Below are 24,300 nucleotides of genomic sequence, written 5' to 3'. Positions count from 1 at the left end.
CAATTCCACTTTTTCCTGCATGGTGTGCAACAGTGATGCAGTGCCACATTTTCATATTGGTATTTTTCCAACACTATATTCTTCTCTGTTTCTAAATGATGTAAAGAATGATCTAGCCACTCATTGTAAAAATACACTCACTGAGCACTTCATTAGAGCACCTGTGCAATCGAATGCAATCCAATACAACAGCTCTGCCATAAATTCTACTATTACGAGGCTTAAAACTATTTAACCTGGGTTACATTATTCATTTTCAGTTTTTTGTTGACATTGTCAGAAAAGTGATAATTCTTCTTTATGTTTATTATTAAGGTCGTAGTGGGTGCTTGTGGTGTACTAGAAAGCATTAAAACGAAAAGTATTCCTAATATTTTGTCACTCCGTTAACATACAGTACCAGTCAAACATTTGGACGCACCTTCCCATTCTCTTAAATGAGAAAACATATTAATATTTTTTCTCAGTGAGTGTATATTTGTTCTTTCAGTACACAGCTCTGCTTTACAGCATTTGAATGCTCTATAAGGATAAAATATTTATTATGTAAAAGATGACCCTTCTTTCCAAGTCAACTTTTTAAATTAATGTTTGTACAGATTTTATCCAAACTGGTGTTAAACTCAGCAGTACTGAAAAGTAGTCATGTTTTTATATCACGACCTTCCCTCTAACCCAAAAGCAACCTTCATTTGAATTCTTCAGTATTAATTGTTGAGTGCAAAATCATCAATAATTCATCATAGCACTCACACTCTGTATAAGCTTTATCTGATAGAATTTCACTCTCAGTGGTATCAGCTGCATATACATGTATTACTTGTTTGAGGGAAACTAGGGCTTTATTTTAATCTAAATTGTTGTTTTTTTTCCATTGCTGAATTAATATTTAACTTCCATTGGTTACTCATGTCTCCTCTTTTTTATGTGCAAGTTAGATGTCACTCAGGAATTAAGTTTCCTACTGCAGTTCTTTCTTGAGAGTTATAGTATTTTTTCATTTTGGACATTTTTTTTTGTTGACCCGTGTTGTTTGACAGCTTGCATGATTGCTCAGATGTTTCTTGTTATTTTTTATCTTAAAATTAGAGGGTATATTTGTAAAAAAGCAAATTTATCGGTGCTCATTTGTGCCTACGTTAATTTCTATTGTAGGGATCATTAAACTCCATCTGCTGGATGTCTGTTGCCAACAGGTCATTAAAACAAGATTCACCTTCACCCTGATCTTAGACAGTTGTCTGCCTCTCCACATGGTGGTATAATAACAGGCATAATATCCTGCATAGGGCTTAGCTAGTATCTGATTTAGATAATCCCAGAATTTACTAGCGTGGCTCAAAGCCGTGTAGAGGCCATCCTCACCTAACCCTGCTGTTATCTGTAATTGGGTACCAGTGAGGTACGGATGATTCACATGGCCAGTCAATTCACACAGCTGACCTTTGAGATGGTCTTAATCGGTGTCAGTGTGTTGTCTAACAGATGTCAGCTACAAGAAACGCACCCATGTTCAACTGAATGTAATCTGTCCTGCAGTTCAAATACTTTATCCATAAGGACAACTATTGAAAAGTATTTTCCTCCACTGTGTCTGCAGTCCACTGGATGAGGAGTCAGTCAAAACGTATTAAAAACAGGTTTAATATGTTGTGCTTTGCAGCCTGCTGACAAATATCATACTGCAGGTTTTGCAGCTTAAATAAAATAAACTGCAATAGAGGTACACTCCACCAATCTATGCATCGTCACCTCTCTGTACACAGGAAGTAGCAAATCAAACTTTTGTGAACTTGCTTCTTAAAACCGGTAGAGAAAGAGTACATTTTCCATCTACCCAGAGCTAGACTCCTTTTCACCATCTCCATCCAAGTAATCATTTACATCTGACATCACACATTGGTTTTGAGGACTGCAAAATGGCAAGCAAGTACTTCAAGCTGATTCTTTTGGGATGTCTAGTGCAACAACAGTCCTGCTTCAGGCTCACAAAGAAAGAATGAAAGGGTAGCTGAATGTATTTTCAGTTAAATATGGTGATAATTTAGAGTGAATTAAAGAGAGATTATAAAATATTGCGCACAATATATGGACCTTTGAAAGGCCTTTTATAAAGCAACTTACAAAGACCCCAGTCCATCCTCTAGTGTTTGCTTTCAGTCGTTCTGTGTGCTTGTCTTGACCCTGTGCTCTGAGCACTATTCTGCAGCACAAAGTTCTGATTGATTGTTTTGTCAGACTTTAAGCCAGCCTTGTGAATGTAATGCCTTTAATGCGGACAAAATAACTCTGCTTGTGTGTCTTCTTTCAGTGTTTGGAAATGTTTAGAGAGGAGATAATAAATTCAGTCGCCAGCAAGAGGGCGTCTGTCCCAAATACACTGAATAAATGTGAAAATAAAGTCAGCCAGCAGACCACACTCATGCACATGGCCTCTGCCCTTGCTGTTTGCTTTTGTCAAATAAAAAGGGGGAGACAGTTACATGGCTGGTGTATTCACAGTGTTTAATACATTCATCTGATATATATTTAGAACAGCGTGTGTGTCTGGACATACGAATCAGTTTTCTCAGTAAGGATACTGTATACATTTGTACTTTTCATCATGAGTATTATTGGTTGTGACTTGTTTGTGTAGCTACTGCACACTGTAGGTCATAGTTATGAAACATTTATTGGACACTGCTGATGAGTAATCATTGTCTTGTTATTCAAGATGGAGCAGCAGGAAGTATCATGTCTTTGCTGTTGGCAAAAGGTAACCATGTTAGCACTGACACTGCCAGCACAACTGGAAGACAGTGTTTGCAACTGTTTGTGACAATCTATGGGGGGTATAGTTATATTATGTATACAAGTGTAGTACAGGTCAAAGGTTTGGTCACACTTTCTCATTCTTGGTACTGTGTGTGTGTGTGTGTGCGTGTGTGTGCGTGTGTGTGTGTGTGTGTATTTATTTTTGTATGTGCCTATTTTTGTCTGGCAGCTCTAGACTATGTTTTCTAAATGGTTTAACAATGTATACTTTAAGATCCATAAACATTTTAAAAGTATGACATGAATTTTTTAATGCAATGTACAGCTAACCTTTGTTGTTTACCAGCAATAGGCTGGTAATACTGTACAGACAAATACTATAGACTTCTGTGAGAAAGACAAATACATGATGTAGGCCCTATGTAATTTTGAACTTCTGTTTTGCTCTGTCTGAGAATTATAATGAAATAAAACATGTTCTTTGTGCAAAAGGTCACAGGCTTATTGTCCAGGTGCAGTAATGTAAATCTGTTGGGCACATTTACGTCAGATAAGAGAGAGAGCAAATTGCCAATGGTCACTGTGACAATAAGGTCACCATTATGCTGGAAAGAAAGACAAGAGATGTGAAAGGGAAATTGGTGAGAATGAGATGAGGCTGGCAAACGAGAAAATGGGAAACTGCAGGAAAGAGTGTGAAGGAGAGGTAGATAATATTCCCTTTTTAAAATACAATGGGAGGGGACCATTAAATTGTCCATTTGCTTTAAATTGCGAAATATTGAGCTCAAGGTTATCAGGGCTCCTGGGTCTTTATACATTCACCTGTCATCACTAGGCCACATCCCATCATAATAGATCCTCTAATGGAGCTTCCTGTGTGGTGCTGCCACGAGGGATGCATGTAAATGAACATAAAGCACTGTTTTGAAATAAAAAAAACAAACAGAATAGACTGCACCTCTCACAGATCGCAATTTGCACTCTGTGGGCACAGTGATGAGGTTTGGTGAAGGCGTTTATCCTCATGTGTCATATTTAACACAACAGTTTGTTGTTTTCTGTTCTCTGCTGTTATAGTTGGACAGTGACCGAAAAAAAGAGGTTCAATGTAAGAGATGAGTTCTGCCCACGCAGACATGCAATACAATTGCCATTACCTTTATGATTGTCCTTGGAGCTTTTTCTATTCATCTATTTCTTTCAGTACCATCCCCATGTCTATCAAACCCGCTGATTATAATACAGCATGACTTGTTTGTAAGCATCTCATAAAGTGTGTGCCATAAATACATCACTTATTCTTCTTTTATTGAAATATCTGTTGAATGAAGAGTGAGTCCAGAGGATGAGTATAGTTGTGAAAACAGGACAGCATATACATGTATGCTTGTGGCCATGTGAGGCAGAAATTCTGTTTCCACATCAAAACAGAAAATTGTTGAATGGTTGAAAAATGTAGACATCTTTGCTAATGTTCTTGATTCTCACAAGTGGTTACCAAAACCAAAAGAATGTGTCTTCTATACGGTGGCCATTCTAAGATGTGTCAGATTCAATTTTACTATGTCAGACTTGTCTCACTTTTCATCAAATGAATAAGAGAGAGTGAAAGTGAGTGAGTGAGTGAGGAAGTGTGTGCAATAGATAGAAATTGGACTGAAAATTGTACTTGAAATTTGGTGCTTCAAGCATCTCAAAATAATAAATGATTTGCCTTACTAGTTAGTAAATTAACTCTATCTTTTCTGAATATCAGATGAAAATGGCTGAGCGTCTTTCCCACCTGAGCTTGACAACAGTCCAAACAGTTGTGAGCCAGAACACAACCTTCTACAGGCACAGTCACGATGCTCTTTAAGACTTGTAGGGGAAAGTTGGAGGTTTTTATCTGTTGTCACAACAAGGTCAAAATGTTTCGACAAAAAAAAACAAAAAAAAAACAGCCCAGGTCAGGATGCTGAACTTTAGCTGTGTGTAATTCTGTGTTGTATGTAAACATATTAACATGAGCTGGATAGCATTTTATGGAAAACTGAAGCTCAAATTATAGCTGAGACTGATGGGACTTTGGTCATTAGGTTTTAAGGTATATGATCATGGACTATTGAAACGTTGACCTGCTGGTGGTGCTCGATGAACAGTCAGAAGATCTCCAAAATCATCAGGATTCATGCTTTGGGGACCGCAAATGTCTGAACCAATTTTCATGGCAATCCATGCAATAGCTGGAGAGATGTTTTAGTCTGTGTTGCCATGGCTAGAACCACACAGCCTAAAAACCTTGTGCTAGATAATACAGACATGACAAACAAACAAACACAAAAGGACCCAGGTGAGACTAGGATCCTCTTCACTGCTGATACAGTGGAAGCCTATTTGAAAACTGAGTTGGATGCTTCAGTTATCTGTTATCACCATATTGAGCTCCTGTAGTCAAGGTCACACCGTGTAACACCTGCCATCGAGGCAGATAGAAAAGGTTAGGCATATGTAATTATTAATGCTGACTAGGCCTGCAAGTTATGATTATTTTCATTATCGATTAATCTGTTGAACATTTTCTTGATTAATCGATAAGTTGTTGTGAAAAATTGTGAAAATTGTTGATCATCATTTCCCAAAACTCATGATGCAAACTAAAATGTCCTGTTTTGTCTCAACCAACAGTCCACAACCCAAAGATATTCAGTTTAATGTAAAAGAGGACTAAAGAAACCAGAAAATATTCACATTTAAGAAGTTGGAACAAGAGAATTTTTTGGCATTTTTTGGCAAAAATGGCTCCAAACAATTAATCAATTATCAAAATTGTTGGCAATTAATTTTCTGTTAATTGACTTATCGTTGCAGCTCTAATGCTGACTGCTGAGTCAGCTTGTTTTCACTGAAATAATATGAATTTTGTGCCAGACATAAAAATAAAAGTACCAAATCCAGAGCTATCACTGTCTTATTGATAGACATCACCAAGATTTATGGATATCAGCAATTATAAAGGTGATTGTGATGGTAAAAACTACAAGAATTGGACTTGTTAAAAGTTGGGAGATTACTAAGTTCACAGGCCTTTTGCAGCAGTCATCTTATTGAGTTTCAAATGTCAAACTTTAGCTCTAGATATTCTTTACTAAACTAAGTTTGGATTTATAACATAGGTGTAGTACACTGTGACAGGAAATGTTGGCTACTCATTAGTAAAATTACTTATCTCAGTAATACAATTAAGATTGATTGCATTCCAGATGATCTGTATCATCACTGATCTTTATTCAAGTTGGACTATGATGAACAACCGTTTTGTCCCTTAAGCCATGCCATAGTCAGATGGAGCCTGTAGTGAGATGGGGTGTTTGCTGTAATCACACTAATTAAGAAACATACAGGCCTCCTTGCGTGTGATGGACCTGAATATGAGAAATTCTATTTATATAGATGAGAGGAGTGGTCACATTATTAGCAAACTGGATTTATTTATGATGTAGTTTTCATCTCTATTTTTTTCATTTCTTCAGAAGGGTAGGGAAAAAGTTTGAACCAGCCACAGTAAAGCGGATGTGGGGAATACATGACGCTATTATTAGGCAATCAACAATGTAGCAGGGGCAGTAAAAGAAGTCACACACATCTAATTCTAGTTTTCATACCATTGGACTGTATTTCTCTATCTCTGAGGTGATTAGTGTGTGGAAACTGTCTCCTCTCAATAACTGATTCACAAAATGAATTAGCCAGTGTTATTTATGGATGCCACATTGCCTCTCCCTTTCAATATGGCATGCAGTACTGGATGTCGACATCACAGCAGGATCTCAGTTGTCAGTGCCTTGTATCCTTGAGGAAAAGCTTTTGTTCTATTTCTAGCTTTGGATCCATATGTCATAAAAATCCATTAACCTCTCAGGACAGGATCATTAAAGCACATTACAATTTTCACGTTTGAACATGAAAATTTGATTCATGATCGAAGGTTTACAATTGTCTTCACACTGGGTCCACTGGAGATCAGATTCTCTGACACTGCCTGCTTTATATATCTACTGTAGATAACACACCGACAGGCAGTAAATGGAGAATGTATTTCCTTTTATGACTTTGTTTATGCTCTATCAAATATATGCCAGGCGGTTTTTTGTTTAATGTTTATCTAATTCTAGCTTTGTCTGTCCTCTGTCCCTATACAGATTTTGGCCAATATTATTATTTTCATGTGTGGCAACATGGCGGGGGCATACCACAAACATCTGATGGAGTTGGCACTGAAACAGACTTACCAGGACACCTGCAACTGCATAAAATCTCCCATTAAACTGGAGTTTGAGAAGAGACAACAGGTAAAGTGGTCAACAAGTCTAAATGAGCAGTGTGCCAGAGGAAGTCAGGTGGGCAGTGAGTGATTGAGTAGTAATGAAGGATGGTGTTGATTCCAGTAATGAATGATGGGCATGAGGAACGTATTATGTAAGACAGATGGGCAGAGTGTGGCAGTGATGATAATGATGATTATGACGACAATGTCTGTAAGGCAGCAAACAATACATTAAAACCGTTTTATGGCACTCTTGTGTCAAGAGTTGGAGAAAAATATCTAATCCAGAGTAAAATATATATTTTAATCACACTACATAAAATCTTGTAAAAACATTTGAATGAAATCCTTAAGTATTTTAACTTAAAAATCCTCACTGCAACTCACTGCATTTTAAAGCAGATTTTTGTTTTATCAGTGTCGATGTGTCTCATATACTTGCGCTGCACTGACGGTGCCAAATATTTACTACATACAGTATCTGCTCGGGGATTGGTGTCAGGGGTTGCCTTTTTACAGAATGTGGTAATTGTTAATGACCTCAGTTAGTGTGACGATTATGTTAAGTCCCTGGAGCTTACCACATGTGCTAAACTCTCTGTAGTAAAAGCTGTTTAGCATTCAATGTCTGCTGGTTGATATCTTTGCAGTTGATTCATAACAAATGGGAATATCTGCAACAAAAAATTCATCTGCAACAAAAAAGGGACTCTTTTAAAGTGAGTCTAATGGAATATAGATCTGCTCAAGACCAGCTATATATTATCCATTGGTAACTTTTGGTAACTTTTTCAAAATTACATTGACTAATGTAAGGCTACAACGTTTGTTAAATGCTGGTCACACAATACCTCACACTGGAGAAATGATTTCCACAAAACCCTTGGTAGTGATGGGTCTCATTGTTACTAAAGGGACGCACTTCCTCTTTTCCTTTTCCTACCATGCACAATTAATAAACAAAAGTATTACAAACATAGTTATGTCTTAGCCTTTAGTTCTGTCTTTAGTTTAATCTTTTTACATTAATCTGTTGGATTCTTTTTTAAAACACCTTTCTTGGCCACCTTATTTTCATGAAATTGTTGAATGCTGTTTGTGTGCAGATGCCATTTCCCAAAACACTTTCTTCTATTAATGATCTGCCATCAGCCAGCAACATTATATTTGTGTATGCTTTTCTCTGCATGCTGTGTGTAAAGTTGGTTAGTACGATTAATGCAGGTGCAGCTGCTTATGTGCAGCATGGCTTCCTTTGAGAAGTTAGCAAGGTGTTGATTAAAACTCACTGCTGTGAGAAGCTTGGGTGTAGCAGGCTTTTTACTGCAGCTGCTGGAGTTGTAGCTTTTATGTAGCTATTGCTTTTCAGTGAGATGATGGTAAATCCAGCTGTTTTGAAAACCCAAGCTTGGTGGTTATCCCTATGGTGACTCCAGCTTGTGTTGTTACTACTGCCGTGAGTGAAGCTGAAAATGCCTTGGGTGGAGCATTTCGCAGTAGCCCTGGAGTGCTAGTGCTGCCTGCAACAGATGGTAGTAACTGTGCAGAGACACATTTCTCTTGGGTGCTCAGCGCACTCATAATATATGCTGTTTGCTGCATGCTTTTATCCAAAGTGCCCTGCAGTACAGTGAGTGCATACATTTTCAGTATGAGTGGTCCGAGGGGAACTATGTGAATCCATCATAAACCCAAAGCCCTGGCAGCGTTTGTTAGCAACCACCATGAGCCTCTTCTTCATGTAGCTCTGAGCCTCAGTAACAACGCAGGGAGATGATCAATGGAGCAGAACACTTGTCAAGTTGGAAGTGACATTGGCTTAATTAAGTGTTTTCTGCAATGTTAAACTTCTCCTCACTCAAGCTGAGTTGTATTTGCTAACTGCTGGGCAGGTTGGCTTAGAGTAAAACCTACAATAGCCTCAAAGAGAAACAGAGAGATGGTTAAGCTACCAGTAAATAAAAGAAAAGTGTTGCAAATAGAGATTGAGTCTGTCTTTTGGTGGCTGTAAATAAAATATGAGCAGCGTTACATTTTTTTAACTTTGATCATTACTTAGAGTTACAGGAAGTCAACCTGACACGATCTAGTGCCCAATTAACCTTCACTCAGCAGTAATAGAAGCTGGCGACAGCTTTTTGTCTTCTCCAGTCATCAAAGGTTAATGCTTCAGAATTAAATTAGGACAGAATTCAATTAAATATAATTTTGCTGAACATTTAAAACTTTTTCAGGGACAAGTCAAGGTCCCCCGTGATAATCTTTTGATTACATCAATATCTGAACTTTGCATCTGAAAGTTTGTTTTGTTATTAAAGTCAAAGCTTTGTTTTTGTTTGCAGTGTTTATTACTTCTAATCACAGTTCAATTTGTGTCATGCCACTGGCAAACAGTGGGGGTCAAGAGGGAACGTGACAATATACTCTGAGACCAAAACAAATTAAAAAACATTTGGGCTTCTTTTTGTATGTGTCAGCCTTAGATTTCTTTAATGTACTGTTGTGTGATTAGTCAGTTGGGCCAACTTTTTATCACACACATTTAAGTGGTAGTAAATGTACATGTAAAGGAACTAATCAACAGGCTATGGTAAAGTATTTATTAGTTTTGATGTTACAAGGCTGATCAAAATTGACATGGTTTAATAAACGAAACCTTATAGTATGGGTTAGAGATGTTCATTGTTGTGAAATAATCTGTGTATTTTTCCTTATGTTACTGATCATCCCTGTATGACTTCTTCTTTGTGTTACTGCCATCAGGAGCGTCTCCTGTTGTCACTGCTGCCAGCTCACATCGCCCGTGTCATGAAAGCTGAGATCATCCAGAGACTGAAGGGCCCAAACTTTGGCCAAATTGAAAACACAAACAATTTTCACAACCTCTATGTCCAGAGACACACTAATGTCAGGCATGTATTATTTATTTGTATTTACAAATGTGACCAAAGAGTACTTTACTGTACTTGTAAGGCACATATGTGAGACCAAACTGTGTTGTGCTATTATATTATAATATATTATATTCCATCTCTTCTAGTATACTATATGCTGATATAGTTGGATTCACACGGCTGGCCAGTGACTGCTCACCTGGAGAGCTGGTGCACATGTTGAATGAGCTGTTTGGCAAATTTGATCAAATTGCCAAGGTAAACATTTCATCATTTGACACTAAATAACACATCCTAACAAAGTTCCAAGCAAGCATAAATAGTTCGGGAATGTTTATTTATTGTTCAAATACAAAATAAAGATGTCTCTTCCAGCAATTGTATTCAATTAATTAAATAACGTTTAGCATATTTGCTTTTCACATAGCATTGATTTCTGACCATAATAGATGTCCGAACTCATTATAAGACATATTGTTTGACCTTTTTTTCATATTCATTGGAGGGCTACACCATTAAACTGTGTCACACACAAAAAATAAATAAAGCCACCTTAAACATCCGTCACGTTACACACAAACCCCTGCACAACACTAGATCTCTGTTTGACTTATTGCATTTTGAATGACTATAATCAAATCTGTTCAGTGATTGTTGTCAGATGCTTTTTGGATTACCAAACCCTGGACCCAATTTGTCTGATTTGTCTTGCCCTCTGATTGCTGTCTTCAGACTTAAACACACAGATGGACTTCACTATCGCAAGCAGTGCCAGTTGCTAGCACTAACTGGCTTGTTTTTAGCAGTCAAAGCTAGTTAGCGATCCTGCAACCCAAGACAGCTATCCAAGAGTTCTCTGGAGAAATCCTATTGTTGCGACTTGTTTTTATCAGTCATTGATTTCCACACGCCAGACTCACCATTCACACCAATAGAAATCCTGGCTTACTTCAACCAGTATACCCCTTGAGGACTGCCTGCTGCTCCAAAAGGAAAACAGGGGTACTATCAAACTCAAGGAAGATACCCAAAGACTTTCTGGTTTATACTGGTTAATACAAAACTCATTAACCTTCTCTATAACCGGTAAACATACTGTATCAAGTTTTGATATCAGCCAAGAGCATGTTTCTGTACTAAAAAGTTTTTTCAAAGGAGATATTTGCACATACAATTATCTCGGATGCAGGTGTGTTGGAAAGTATCTTCAGTCTTGACAAAGGATGATCACTAAAAATAATATACTAAACAAAATAATACTAAAATGTTTGCAATAATGGAAATAATAAATAAATAACAGTAATGAAAAATATAGAGACAAATATAGAGATTTTTTTTACTCAGTGCATCAGAGTAGAACACAGTGTGGCTACAAGGCATGTTAAGGGTGGATTTTCCTTCAAAGGATTGTTATGTGATTGAATTAAAAACTTGGCCTTGCTGATCATCAGTGTGACCATTATCTGACCCCTGGTATCTGAGCCTGTGTCCCATCTTTTATATGCAGGAAAATGAATGTATGCGGATAAAAATCCTTGGTGACTGTTACTACTGTGTATCCGGCCTTCCAGAGTCCCTGCCGAACCACGCTAAGAACTGTGTCAAAATGGGTCTGGACATGTGCGAGGCCATCAAGTAAGTCCCAGTTACTTAACAGTGCTATTAAATTGTGACAGCCCCGCTAAAAAAACAAAAAAAAACATGTCTCTCTGCTACTGTACATCTTAATCATACAAGACTCCAACCTCTGTACTAATGTTCAGCAGACCTAAGGATTAGAGGCTATTATGATCACTAAGGTTTCATTGAAGTAATTACATAAAAAACCAAAATTGATTTCATCATTGATGTCAAATATATCTGACCTGAAATGCAGTGGATAAAAAAAATGGAGGAGGACACATGCACAGCAGTATTATGCTGCATACGCATTAAAACTTAATGCAGAAATTGAAAGCTTCTTACGGTGCAGAAAATTTTGCTTCATGCTGATTCTTGTGTCTATTAACTCAGCTACGCCCTGAAGACTCTCAAGAGTCTCATTACACTTCTGGAAATTGTAGGTACTGCTTTTGACTACCTGCATTTCAAAGATTGTGAGGATATGCCTTTAAATACAGTGCTTTTTGAACTGCATGTATTGAAACATCACTACCTGTAATGATAAGTAGTTGTTAACCTTTAGCTCCGATGTAGAGTTTTTTTTCTTCAGTGCAAAATTAGCTGAATTTAATGTGTTGAAGGTTAGTGTTGGTAAGTGTGAAGTCCTATCTCACCTCTAAGCATCAGTCTGACACAAAGGGGCAGGGGGGCTGTGAGAGAATTAATGAAGAGAGAAAGACCTTAAATAAGTGTTTTTATGTGCATGCTATTAAGTTGACTATGAACAGATTAACACATGAGTGTGATTGCTGCAATCATTCAAGGCCATCTTAGTCAAAGGAGATTGGATATGAGGATGAACATACCTGGTTGACAGACCTGGTTTCAGTGTGTCAGTTCTGTGCATATGCTATCAAGTTCACTGTGAAGCATTTGCTCTCTTTTCTAACAAGATAGACGGTATTTCTCCGCTGCACCTCATTAATAAGTCTGGTTTTGATGCATGACAGGAAAGTGCGAGATGCCACAGGGGTGGACATCAATATGCGTGTTGGCGTGCATTCAGGGAATGTCCTTTGTGGTGTGATTGGACTTCAGAAATGGCAGTATGACGTTTGGTCACATGATGTCACGCTGGCCAACCATATGGAGGCTGGAGGTGTACCAGGGTGAGTGAAATGGAGGTAGAAGAGAAGCACTTGTTTCATTTGCATAAGGTGACATTACTTACATTATTTTGTGGTGTTTTTATCAGTGTTTTTTTTTTCGTGATACCTTTAATCCTAAATACTTTATCTACATCTGTTTTTGTCTGGTTTGTTACTGTCTGTGCTTGCTGAAGGGGATAACCACCTATATTAATATTCATAGAAAACTGGATCCATTGTTAATATTCACAACTACTCATTGTTAGGCGAGTCCACATCACCTCAGTAACACTGGAGCACCTAAATGGTAGCTATAAGGTAGAAGATGGGGATGGACAAGAGAGAGACCCTTACCTGAAGGAACATGGAGTCATCACTTATCTGGTCATCAACCCAAAGGTACCGTAGCATATACCTTATAATAATGACTTTTTTTTCTAACATTGAATAAAATGAAATAAATGACACATTTTTCATGTTTGTTCAGGTGGAGCGTCGGAGCCCACAGCATCATTACCGTCCCAGACCCACTTTATACGGAGCAAAGATGAGAGCCTCAGTCAGGATGACCCGCTACCTGGAGTCCTGGGGAGCAGCCAAGCCCTTTGCCAACCTACATCACAGAGACAGCATGACCAATGAGAACGGGAAGATCAACACTGCTGTATGTAATGTTTGCTATATGTACTGTATGTTTTGATGTAAGTGTGTGGCTTCAGGTGTGTTCAGCTGTAACCCATCTCTCTCCTCTCACTTCTGTCTGTCTAGGATGTGCCAATGGGGCAGTATCACTTCCAGAGGAGATCAGAAAGGCAAGCTGCTCATTTTACAGCTCCAGCATGATTTTCTGCGGCAGGATTATCCCCATCCCTTAACAGTACTGCGACAGACGACAAGATGTTTAATAAGACTCGACTTCTGCTCAAGGCTTTGATACGTGTGTCTAATATTGTGTGAAATTAAAAGATATTCTGTCTCTCTTTCTTTACCCATTAAAGGACAAAATCTCAGAAGAAACGGTTTGAGGAGGAACTTAACGAGAGGATGATCAGGACCTTTGATGGGATAAATTCGCAGAAGTAAGGGTCATTTTACAGATACATTATTCATTTTTATATTATCGATGCAAAAAGTAAAGTATATGCAGAATGTTTTGAAAATTATCCTAATACTGATAAGATGATCTGTTTTCAAGAACTGCAGCTAATGAAACGTGGAATTGTTAAGACAAATTATAGCATGTATCCCATTAAAGAGTAACACCAGACTGAAAATCTGTGCTAACTCCTGCCCTCTCTGGTTGAAAGTTTCAAGCCTGTTTAACCTCTGACCATCACTGGTGGGTGTGGTTTGGTGTTGTTGCACCTATAACCACACCCAACAGTGATGTCACTGGGTCCTGGAGTACACCACTACATCACTACAGCAAGGTGATAAGACAAGATTTTCAGGGGATGTTAAGATGCTCTTTAATTTCAAGGAGAGCTGATTCCACATCCCAGTTGAACATTCTCAAAAAATATATGATCTTACACATCCTATTTATTTTAATAATGTACACATTCTCCTCTCTACCTATACTATAATGGTTCTCTATGTTTCCAGACAGTGGCTCAAGTCTGAGGACATCCAAAGAATATCATTGTTCTTTCACAACAAATCCTTGGAGAAGGAGGTAAGAGGCAGCACAAGTAAATTGGCATCATTCACACCCAGTGGGTGTATAGGAGTAGTTGTTTCAAAGAGAATTATAGAACATATTGTTACTGCTTTTTCTTTTGCCTACACTTACGCTTACTCTGAAATCTTGTAAATTGCAGACTTGTGGTTTCTGAGTGTGCAGTTGAGGAGCTTTTGAAGTAGCTTGAATATCAGTTTTAAAGGTCTTTTATTGAAACTTGACCTTCTTATCCTTTTAGTACAGAGCAACAATCTTGCCGGCCTTCAAATACTATGTCACCTGCGCCTGTTTGATCTTTTTCTGCATTTTCATTGTGCAGATTCTCGTCCTGCCAAAGTATGTGTTCTCTATATAACAATATACCAGAAATAACATTGCTGTTATCATAAATAACTCTGTGTTGATGTGGAAAAAAGCATGTGCATTTATTTTTATGCAATATAAATGACTAAACTAAACTTTGCTTATGTCTTTGTGCCTTGATATAATTTTGTGCAAAGGGTAGTGTTTCTAAAAATGTTTACACAATGACATTAAACTTGGTGAACTTGATGTTTTATCATATTTTTTTAGGACAACTGTCTTGGGAATATCCTTTGGAATGGCTTTTCTTATCCTTTCCTTGATCCTCTTCATATGTTTCATTGGACACTTCCTGGTGAGTGGTGTGTTTCAGTAAAACCATTTACAGCAAACATCATTGTTTAGCAGTGCCATTTTCAAACTGTCCTTTTATATTGAAGCCTTTATCTAATCAGGATGCGTATGTTCTCTAATGGGACACTTTCATGCTTAATTGCCAATGTCACACGTTAGGCACTTTAGTGGTCTAAATGCCCCTCTGGCCAGCTTAACAGCCCCTTAAGAGCCCTTGTTGTAAAAATTAACCCTGATCCCATGCATGAAAGAGGTGCACCACCCCTTTGCCCCTTAGAGTCTGTGCACATCACTGCTTTGTTGGATGCTTTGGAAGATTTTGAGGCAACATAAACATGCATAGATCCAACAGTTAAAATGTTTTACCAAGAACATTTTATCTTCATCTTTTTTGCTGGATTTAAACACCAACATTTTTTTATATGTCCTGTGATTTTGGGATCCACAGCTCATCAAATCTTTGCTTTATAAGGGGAGTTATGTCATCAATGAAAGAACAGGCACTCATGTCTTTAGATTTTGCCTCTGGAGTTATATATAGCTGCTGGAAGATAGCCTAGGGCTTTAAACACTGCTCTGTGATACTCACTGTCTAGTAAAAATAAATGAAAGACTAGAAAAGGGCAGTGAATGAAGGGAAGAGGAAAAAAAGAAATGAGTATTAAAACATTAAAGGTACTCTAAAATTCCATAAGCCGCAGGCCTAAACAACCTATTCCACCCATTGTCTGATGTTTAGTTCTTTGCAAGTTAGAATCTGCTGCTTGGCTCTGAACTGTGCTCCCTGTGGATGATGCCCAAGGCTCAAAAACAACACTCGATAGCAAGAGTTTAAAAGCGTCCCACTGTGTTTTGTCAACTTGATTTGGCGTTGCTGGGCTTTAGTTCATGTCGTCATGTCAGTATCTACTTTTTGTTGAATTTGCACACACCAATGAAATCTTATTCCAGGGTTTGTGTGTTAAAACTCAGAAACATCTGGGGTTCTTGGATCCTTTGCAAATAGGAACAGTAGATGCTATTATTAAGGCACATGTCTTTTCCTTGAGTTGCAGAAGCCTGTTTGTCAGTTTCAAGCACACGTTCAGTTCCTTAGTCCCAGCCGCTTGTCACAAGGAGATCATCGAGAAATCATCCTGAGTCTCACACTGTAAAATTTAAAGACAAGCTCGCTGTGTGTGAAGTGTAAAATGTCAAATCTTTGAACTCTGACTGCCTCAGATCCAGATATTTTTTCATGAGTGAGGATTGTATAATTTTTAAGATCAATCATTTGATCCCTGTTGGATTTTATCATTGAAGGCTGAAGACAGGAAGATATTAAATCCAAACTACTTTTTTTCTTCTCTTAGACAAGTTTGGACACCATTTGAAAACCACCCAGCCAGTTGAATTTTCACAGTTGCAGCAAAACACCAGCATGATTTACTATGCATGAACTTAGTTTTTTCATTCTCAGTCATAAAGTAAGGTATTCGTCTATTTAGCATTTCTTGCAGAAACCTGTCACTGTTTAGGAGGGAATGCTTGTGGGCACCTTAGAAAGATCAAACGTGGTTATTGGATGAACTGACTTGCATATTCTGCAGGTTCTGTAACTTGACATCTTCTGCTTAAATCAGCCCTGGCAGATTCTCTTATTTCGTATTTTAATTCTCATTCACGTCATACATATTATCATTTGAGCTGCTGGTATTTAGGTATAAATTGCAAATGCCCTGTTTCCAAAACAATGGCTCTACCTTTCTGTTGATTCCTCCGGTGCATAATACAGTCTGCTATCCTTAGTTTATTATATTGTGATGTACATCCCGGAGCTATTCAAATGTCACATCCACTCAGGCCCAGTGATGCTCAGATATTGCTCTGAGATGATCAGGCAAACGATTTGGGCTTTCACTGTCATTGTTTCACTATGAAACACATTCAGCTGAAGGCAGTACTGCAAAAAGGAAAAGCAATTGACTGTAACTAGCGCAGCCAGCATTTACTGAAGCTCGGGAAGACTTCATTCCTGCATTGTCCATCCACAAAAACAGAGTAATAAACAGTACATAAACATATTACAATGATAATGGCTTTTGTGTATGGCCGCAGGTTAAGCATTGCTGTTTTAAATGAGGAACATGATTGCACGGTCTGTACTGCTCTTAAAAACATACTAACCTTGCACTCAGTTATAATGATTTGATTAGTGAAGCAGGAGGTGGATGCTATTTAACAACCCCCCTGTAGTTGAGAGCTATCACTGCAGTCTAACTGGAGGGCTTATGGGAAACTATATAGACTGATTGCTCATTTGAAACATGATGGAATCACTTGCAGTGGTCATTTTATGGCGCCATTATTGCATGTGGTTTGAAATGTTTTGAAATATTATACTATGCATGATTAGGTTGATAGGACCCTATGTTTCATAATTGTTTGCCTCTTAATCCTACTGGCTGACTGGCATTGTTGGGAGTAAATCAGTAGCAGGTGCTTCAATGTGTGATACTTATGTATTGTTTCATATGTCTGTTCATATGCATATGTGCTCCCAAGTCCTCTCTTATACTTCTATTCATACATTCTTGTATATGTCTGTTGTATGTATGTGTCCCTGCAGCATTGCAGTAAAAGCGTCCCCACTTCTTGGATGTGGCTGCTGAGGTCATCAGTCATTATTGCCAACAAGCCATGGCCCCGCATCACTCTCACCATGACAACCACAGCTCTAATACTCATAATGGCAGTCTTCAACATGGTAAGCTTTTATGTGTAGCTAGGTACTGCAGTGAGGGAGGGGGTAACACCAATTATGCTTCACTGGGAGAGAAGTATCACAAACAATCAGATGGCACACACACTCTCTTTTTAACTGCAGTGTAATTAGAAGGTAATGGAATCCAACGTATTGTCACACAAGCAAATAATGCAAAATCCTATTTATTGAGCATCAAATAAACTTAGTAGGATGTATGTACTGAATTTTGTTCATTTAAAAATTACTAATTTTTATTTCTTGCTACAGAAAAAAAGGATGTAGTGCCCCAGCAGTGAATATGTCTCAGTCATGATTGAGGCTGTGGATGCACCAGCATTTTAATGTACTATTTATATGCTTTCCATTTCTTTTGTTTATTATGCCTCAGACAAATTGGATATTTCGCCACACAATCAACTACAGGAAAACATCTTCTTTGTTTTCTTTTGCCAGGCAGTCTATCTGTCAGCTTTTTCTAACGTGAAGATTATGGTTCCCCTGCTTAACAGTGCCAACACCATTTGCATGTACAGATAAAGGAACACTGTATAGAACATTTTTATTGTTATTTTGTGCTTCTCCTTTAATTTTCAGGTTATCTGATTTAGGTTTATTTTCTGTTCAGAGAAGAAAGACCAAAAAAAGGCTTGGGTAAAGGTGGAATAGTAGCCTGAGGCTTTTGGTGAAGTTGCATGATAAAGCACGGTGTCAGGACCCTGGTTTAGACCTTCACACGAATCGTTTCCAGAGATTATAATCTTGTTTTGCGCATGACGTGGGTCAGTCGCTCAGGGCGGATGAACCAAATTAACTTTGCTCAGTGGGGCAGCCAATCCTCATCTTATCCTGCAGGTTCACTTTAAAGGACATTATTGAATGGTTGTCACTATTGGCCTCTTATCTAACAAGATTCTATTTTCCTCTTGCAAGTACAATGTAGACTAGCTTCTCTTTCACATGCAGACGTTAGAGGCAAACACACAGAGAAAGTGTGTACAGAATTTGAATGTGAATAGAGATTTTGTGGTTTGTCCTACCTTCATTTTTGTTGGCTTTGTGTTTTCTCTGTTTGCTCTAGTTCTTTTTGGAAGACAATGTGTTGCCTCCAGTTCCCGTTTACAATTCATCCAATGAAACACTGTTTTACCCTTATGGACAACTAGTGGCCTTTACCGGCAAAAACAATTTCTACCTTCCTGTAAGTAAAGTTATTATTATTATTTTTCTTTGTGATTGTATTATTGTCTCTGATAACTTGTATTTGAATAAGTATTTGTCAATCTGGCTCTGTCTCTTTCACCTTCTGCCTGTTTGTCTAGTATTTAATTTACAGTTGTATCCTGGGCCTAATCTCATGCTCGGTGTTCCTGAGGATAAACTATGAGCTGAAGATGATTATTATGTTGACAGCCGTGGTGGTTTACAACATCATTATTCTACAAACGCACGCTTCGCTGCTGGATGAATATAGCAGATTCCTCTACAAAACTGAAAGCTTGGACAGGTAGGTGTACAGTGACAAGCAGATTTTGTTCAAGGGAGCATGAGAGAGTGCTATAAAGAGTCATGGTGGGTAAAGAGACAGTGTGAGGTAAGAAATTGTTGTGATGGTGGTGCTGTTCATTCTGTGGGATTCTGAGTAAATGGGAAACCGCAGTGATATGAAGAGACAGAGTAATAGGAAGGTAAAAGGTCTACCTCAAGGTCCCCTTCCAGTCATTTGGGTCAAAAATAGCTCTAAATGGAGGCACCCAGGGGGCATCCCTTGCAGGTGCTAGAACCACTTAAACTTCTTTGTCTCTAAACTTTCTTTCTCACCATGTCAATATTTTCTACACAACCTTTTTCAACCTCTTTCTACCCCGAAGCCCCAGTAGATGGGGAGTGAAACTACAGAAAATATGCAGTACACATCAACAATCTACTGATAGCCTCTTAACACAAACTGGCTTCAGACACATCAAGTGTCTTTCTTTAGTTTTGACATACTGTGGTTAGTGCACTGCAGGTGTAATGCTACAGTACAATTTATACAAATGATAGCAAGATTGTTGTGTTATACCATAATTATATATATTACACAGATTCACATAACATTTCAGTGTACCAAACTCCTTTTGCGTTTGATTAATAGAGAGACTCCCATGTATTTGTTAGATATTTTATTGAGTCACCACCCCACACTTTGAGCAGATAATGTTGCATCCAACACATTTGTACATTTCATGTGTTGTCCCAGCATAGATACTGAGATAGCATATACTGACACTGCTCCAGAGCAGGTTAACTTCATAGGATCAGATCACAACCTGTCAACACCCTGACCACTGACCAATCAGATCACTGGAAAAAAGGGGTCATCATTCCCACAGGATCCCTATATGGACAAAAGTCCTGAGTTTAGAATAAAGTGACAAGTAAAAAAGAGCAATATATATTTTTATAGATCAGTAGAAAAATGTTATTGTTCCGAGCTTTCTATTTCCACTGATTTTAAAACAGAGCTTTTAACAAACGGAGAGATCATTTACAATACTAAACACCTAATGATGATTTTAGCTGCATTTTAATTGTGCAAAGTATATTTTTATCCCCAGAGTGACAGCTGACAGTGTAGATGATTTTACACTCTGATTCCATCACTGCAGCTCAGAATAACATGAGATAACTGTGTGATGATAACTGGAAATAAAAATGATAGTCTTTTATTTGGAAAGTATTCCACACACTGTTAACTGGCTCACATGATTATAAATGCAACATTTTGGTCAGATAGACATCATCAGTCATTAACTACTTCCCACTCTTTGCCTTCGGCAGCAGAAACAATTGGCCCTGCTTTTTGCCATATTATAAACCAGAGTTTTATTGAAAGTTTATGTCCATAACAATGTAAAACTGCTAGGAATGAATGTAAAGGCGAGTTACATTTATATGGTCAAATACTGGGATTGTATTCGGATTTTATGTATCGGAACATCATATAGGGGAGAACGGGGTAAGTCAAGCCGGTGGGTGAAATCAGCCAACCCATTTTACATTCTCCACCACATTCACACATCCTGTGTTGCCAACAGACCAAGAAAATAACTGCTTAGTGAGGATTAACATCCTAATGAGGTAATAAAGAATGAAAACACTTTCATTGAGCCACAGTAAAGAGAGATGTCACACCCATGGATATGTTCCACATTACTGGCCATGTGGAGCAAAGCACAGCCAAGCAGTGATATATGCTTGAAAGAAAGCAGTCCTCAGGGCCACGTCACCAGTGCGGTTTGTTGCTTCATCAGTTGATTTGACAACAATATACCATGATGAGGCACAGTGGTGGAAAAACTGCTTGATGGAAATAGAAAGTTTAATGAAACAAGGTGTTGATGAAGGCCTGGAACTTTGGTGTCATACAAAGCAGGCCTCCACTGGTTACTGTAAGTCCATGTTACACTCATATTAGCCTTTGCTATTGTGACAAATACCCATTAGCCCTCGTACATTATCATAAAATGTACTGACCTCCTAGCTGAACTAACGCATATCTAAGAATAGTTCAGCACATTACAAGCAGTCTTAAAAAAGACCTCAATTAGCTGTCTTCAATCCTGTGCCTGAAATATCCACACGTGTCCTCTAATTTAAATTATGCATTTTATATGGAATGAAGTGGAAAGAAAATTGACCTTTTCATACAGTAAATTAATTCAAAGTAGTTAATTAACATAGCTCATTTGGTAATTTGTAATTATTTGTATAGATCAGTAGTGTGCTCTGATTAATTCAAATTATATTTATATCATATGCGCTGTACTTAAAGGAACTGTTGCACATTTTCAGCCCAAAGACTGGAAATTAGGGATAAGTTAAAAGTGAAAAAATGTCTTCCAGTAGCTCCAATATTGTCCTAAATATACCATGTATATTGTTAGCTGGCAAGCTAGTCGTCACCACATCTGACATCCCTGCTGTCAGGGTGAGACTTAATTAAAATGCTGCATGGTGTTACTACACCCAATCGACAGCTCCAAAGTATAACAGCTCTTAAAGATACAATGTGTGTTTTTTTTTGTATTTCTGCCTCTGGACATTTTGAATAGACACAACATGTACACAAGACAAGTTTGGAGTTGTCTGAATGACAACAGTAGATAGTGTCAGTAGAGAGAGATGCAACAAAGGTCCCCAGCCAGACGTTGTGGTAATATGAACAACTCTCCCCAAACTGAGCAGCTAAGAGAGACTATAGTGATGACGTCATCTGCAAACAAATCCTGGAGCTTCTCCATAGACTGGAAAATGAGGAGATTCAATGATTCATTTGAAGCCCTGCTTTCCAATAAAAGCCTTTTTGAATTTAAAGTCCAAAACAAATCTTTTAGCCCACAGATTTGGTCACTAATACATTGTCTGTAGACAAACTCCAAAAAGTGTCAATGGATGACATCATCAATTTGAATCTAAATTGTCTGATTTCCAACAGAGGAAGGCAGTTTTCTGTCTTTGTAGTTACTGACTGTCCAAAGAAACTGTAGTAGCATGATGTGATTTTTAAGGAGCTTTTCACTCCTCTTAAGCCAACAAATCTCACACAGCTTTAGTCAGCTGTAACATAAAATGGGAAAATGTCTGCTATAGAACTGACAAATTGAAATGCTTTGGTCATTGCCGTAGGTAAAAACCTCCATTTATTACTATTAAGAGGTTTAATTAAAAAAAAGTTACACTTTCCAAACCAGTCTTGATGTGAAACCTCCCTATTCTTCTGTCTGTCTTCAGTCTTTGCCGTTCATTCTGTGTAGAGAATTGATTATATAATGAACCAGGCGAGTGCAGAACTTGAAGGCTGTTTTCTTAGTTGTCTGCTGAGCTCTGCCCTAGATAAGAATAAGAGTCCATTAATATGCAAAATGTGCTTGCAGAAATTAGGATGCAACAGTCCTGGTTGAGTGTTATCACACATTTAGAACTTAAATAGGGGCAGCCAGACTTCACTGTCATTAAAAAACTGTTTAATTGTAGATTTAAATTATTTTATTAGTGCATTTCTAACCTCTTTACAACATCACCTCGTATATGGTTTGGGCTTTGAGTGTGTGTGTCTGTGTACAGAATTTTAATAGTCTCTGCCTTAATGCATTTGCAATACATGCACACACACACACAATAGCTGATTGGTTGCCGAATTCTGCCGTGGACAGGTGTTCTATTTTTAGAGTTGGTGGAAAGACGAGAGCTTAAAGTGTATTTATAGTGCTGAATCTTTGCAGAGTGAGAACACAGTCTCATTTATTGCTTCTAGTGAAACGTCTCTTGTGACTGAACAGTGGCAGGGAAGCTCAGCCACTGGAATGCAAATGGTAAACAAGCTCTTGTCACAGCAAAGCAGAAGTGACAGTCTTAATCGAGTGACAGCTTGGAATACAACGGTCTGTTAACCAATCATGTGACACGTGTCACAGACTACTGATTGCAATCTGAATTTTGAATTAAATGTTCTTACTCTCATCTCTCTTTTACTTTTTCTACCCCTCCCCTCTGCCCTGCTTTTACTTGTACCTTTTTTGTTTTGTTTTGTCACTTCTCATTCTTAATCACTGTCTTTATGTTTTATCTCCTCTCGCTTTTTCCTCCACACACGAACACATCCTTCCTTTTCCTCTGCCCTTCAAGACCAGGAGTTCTCAAAGACCTGAAGACTATGGGCTCTATCTCCCTCTTTATCTTCTTCATCACTCTGCTTGTGCTTGCCAGACAGGTAAGTCCACACTATAATAGTCTGAATGACGTTATCATCTGTCTTCTGCTGCACACTCTCACCTTCACAGCTTTGAAAGAGCTGAGGTTCTACCTTTGCTCTTATATCACCATTGTAATTTATTTACTTTATCACCCACTGTACATTCTTACTTCAAAGTTGTTTATTTTTTCTCCCATTTTCTCTTGATTTGGAACCGCTAATTTCCCATCTAATCTGCTCCTTATCACTACTAAGTTAGTTTGTTGGCCTGTGAAAGGTGTACCCTGCATTGTGAGAGGCTCATATTATATCATCTACACCTCACATCCTTCCTGTTGAGGGATTCCATGAACCCATGGTCTCTTTAACCCCTAACTCACACCCACGAACACAATTGGCTTCGATGTAGCGCACAGCCATGCCGCAGGCAATGGCAGCTTTGAATTACACCCAGGTCATTGGGGTTACAAAAGTGGACTCCTAACACTGCTTATTTCTCTCTCTTTCTATATATAGCTGCTATGCCACACAATAAAACAGAGGTACCATGTTTTTCTGCCCTCCTTTCAGCCACTCTGGGCCAGAGATTTACATCAGCAAGGTGGTTGCAGTTACCCAGGTAGTCTTAAAGATTTACTAGCCATGAGATGCAGGAGCCAGAGACTGGTCATTTTTGAGATTTGTGTGTTTCTTGCTATGGCTATTTTGGGGTTATGCTACACTGCAGGGTACTTACTGTACTTGGGAGCGGTCCAGAATGGAGGCATTACTG

At 38.3% G+C, this 24,300-nt stretch overlaps 1 protein-coding gene across 1 annotated transcript in view; it reads left to right on the top strand.

Moving 5' to 3' along the window:
* adcy2a (adenylate cyclase 2a) overlaps nucleotides 1–24,300 on the top strand; it is a 65,842-nt gene that overhangs the window by 30,419 nt on the left and 11,123 nt on the right. The window contains exons 4-19 of the mRNA XM_044359876.1: nucleotides 6,942–7,091; nucleotides 9,830–9,978; nucleotides 10,107–10,218; nucleotides 11,468–11,595; nucleotides 12,573–12,731; nucleotides 12,977–13,109; nucleotides 13,198–13,374; nucleotides 13,479–13,522; nucleotides 13,709–13,789; nucleotides 14,316–14,385; nucleotides 14,630–14,727; nucleotides 14,965–15,049; nucleotides 17,657–17,794; nucleotides 18,873–18,992; nucleotides 19,114–19,298; nucleotides 23,462–23,546. Coding sequence (XP_044215811.1) covers nucleotides 6,942–7,091; nucleotides 9,830–9,978; nucleotides 10,107–10,218; nucleotides 11,468–11,595; nucleotides 12,573–12,731; nucleotides 12,977–13,109; nucleotides 13,198–13,374; nucleotides 13,479–13,522; nucleotides 13,709–13,789; nucleotides 14,316–14,385; nucleotides 14,630–14,727; nucleotides 14,965–15,049; nucleotides 17,657–17,794; nucleotides 18,873–18,992; nucleotides 19,114–19,298; nucleotides 23,462–23,546 — 1,914 coding nt within the window. The remainder of the gene's footprint in view (nucleotides 1–6,941; nucleotides 7,092–9,829; nucleotides 9,979–10,106; nucleotides 10,219–11,467; nucleotides 11,596–12,572; nucleotides 12,732–12,976; nucleotides 13,110–13,197; nucleotides 13,375–13,478; nucleotides 13,523–13,708; nucleotides 13,790–14,315; nucleotides 14,386–14,629; nucleotides 14,728–14,964; nucleotides 15,050–17,656; nucleotides 17,795–18,872; nucleotides 18,993–19,113; nucleotides 19,299–23,461; nucleotides 23,547–24,300) is intronic.

Source organism: Thunnus albacares, chromosome 8 (assembly GCF_914725855.1).
Source record: "Thunnus albacares chromosome 8, fThuAlb1.1, whole genome shotgun sequence".
NCBI classification, from domain to species: domain Eukaryota; kingdom Metazoa; phylum Chordata; class Actinopteri; order Scombriformes; family Scombridae; genus Thunnus; species Thunnus albacares.
Note: the sequence above shows the minus strand (reverse complement) of the source record. Positions and strands in the feature narration are given on the sequence as shown.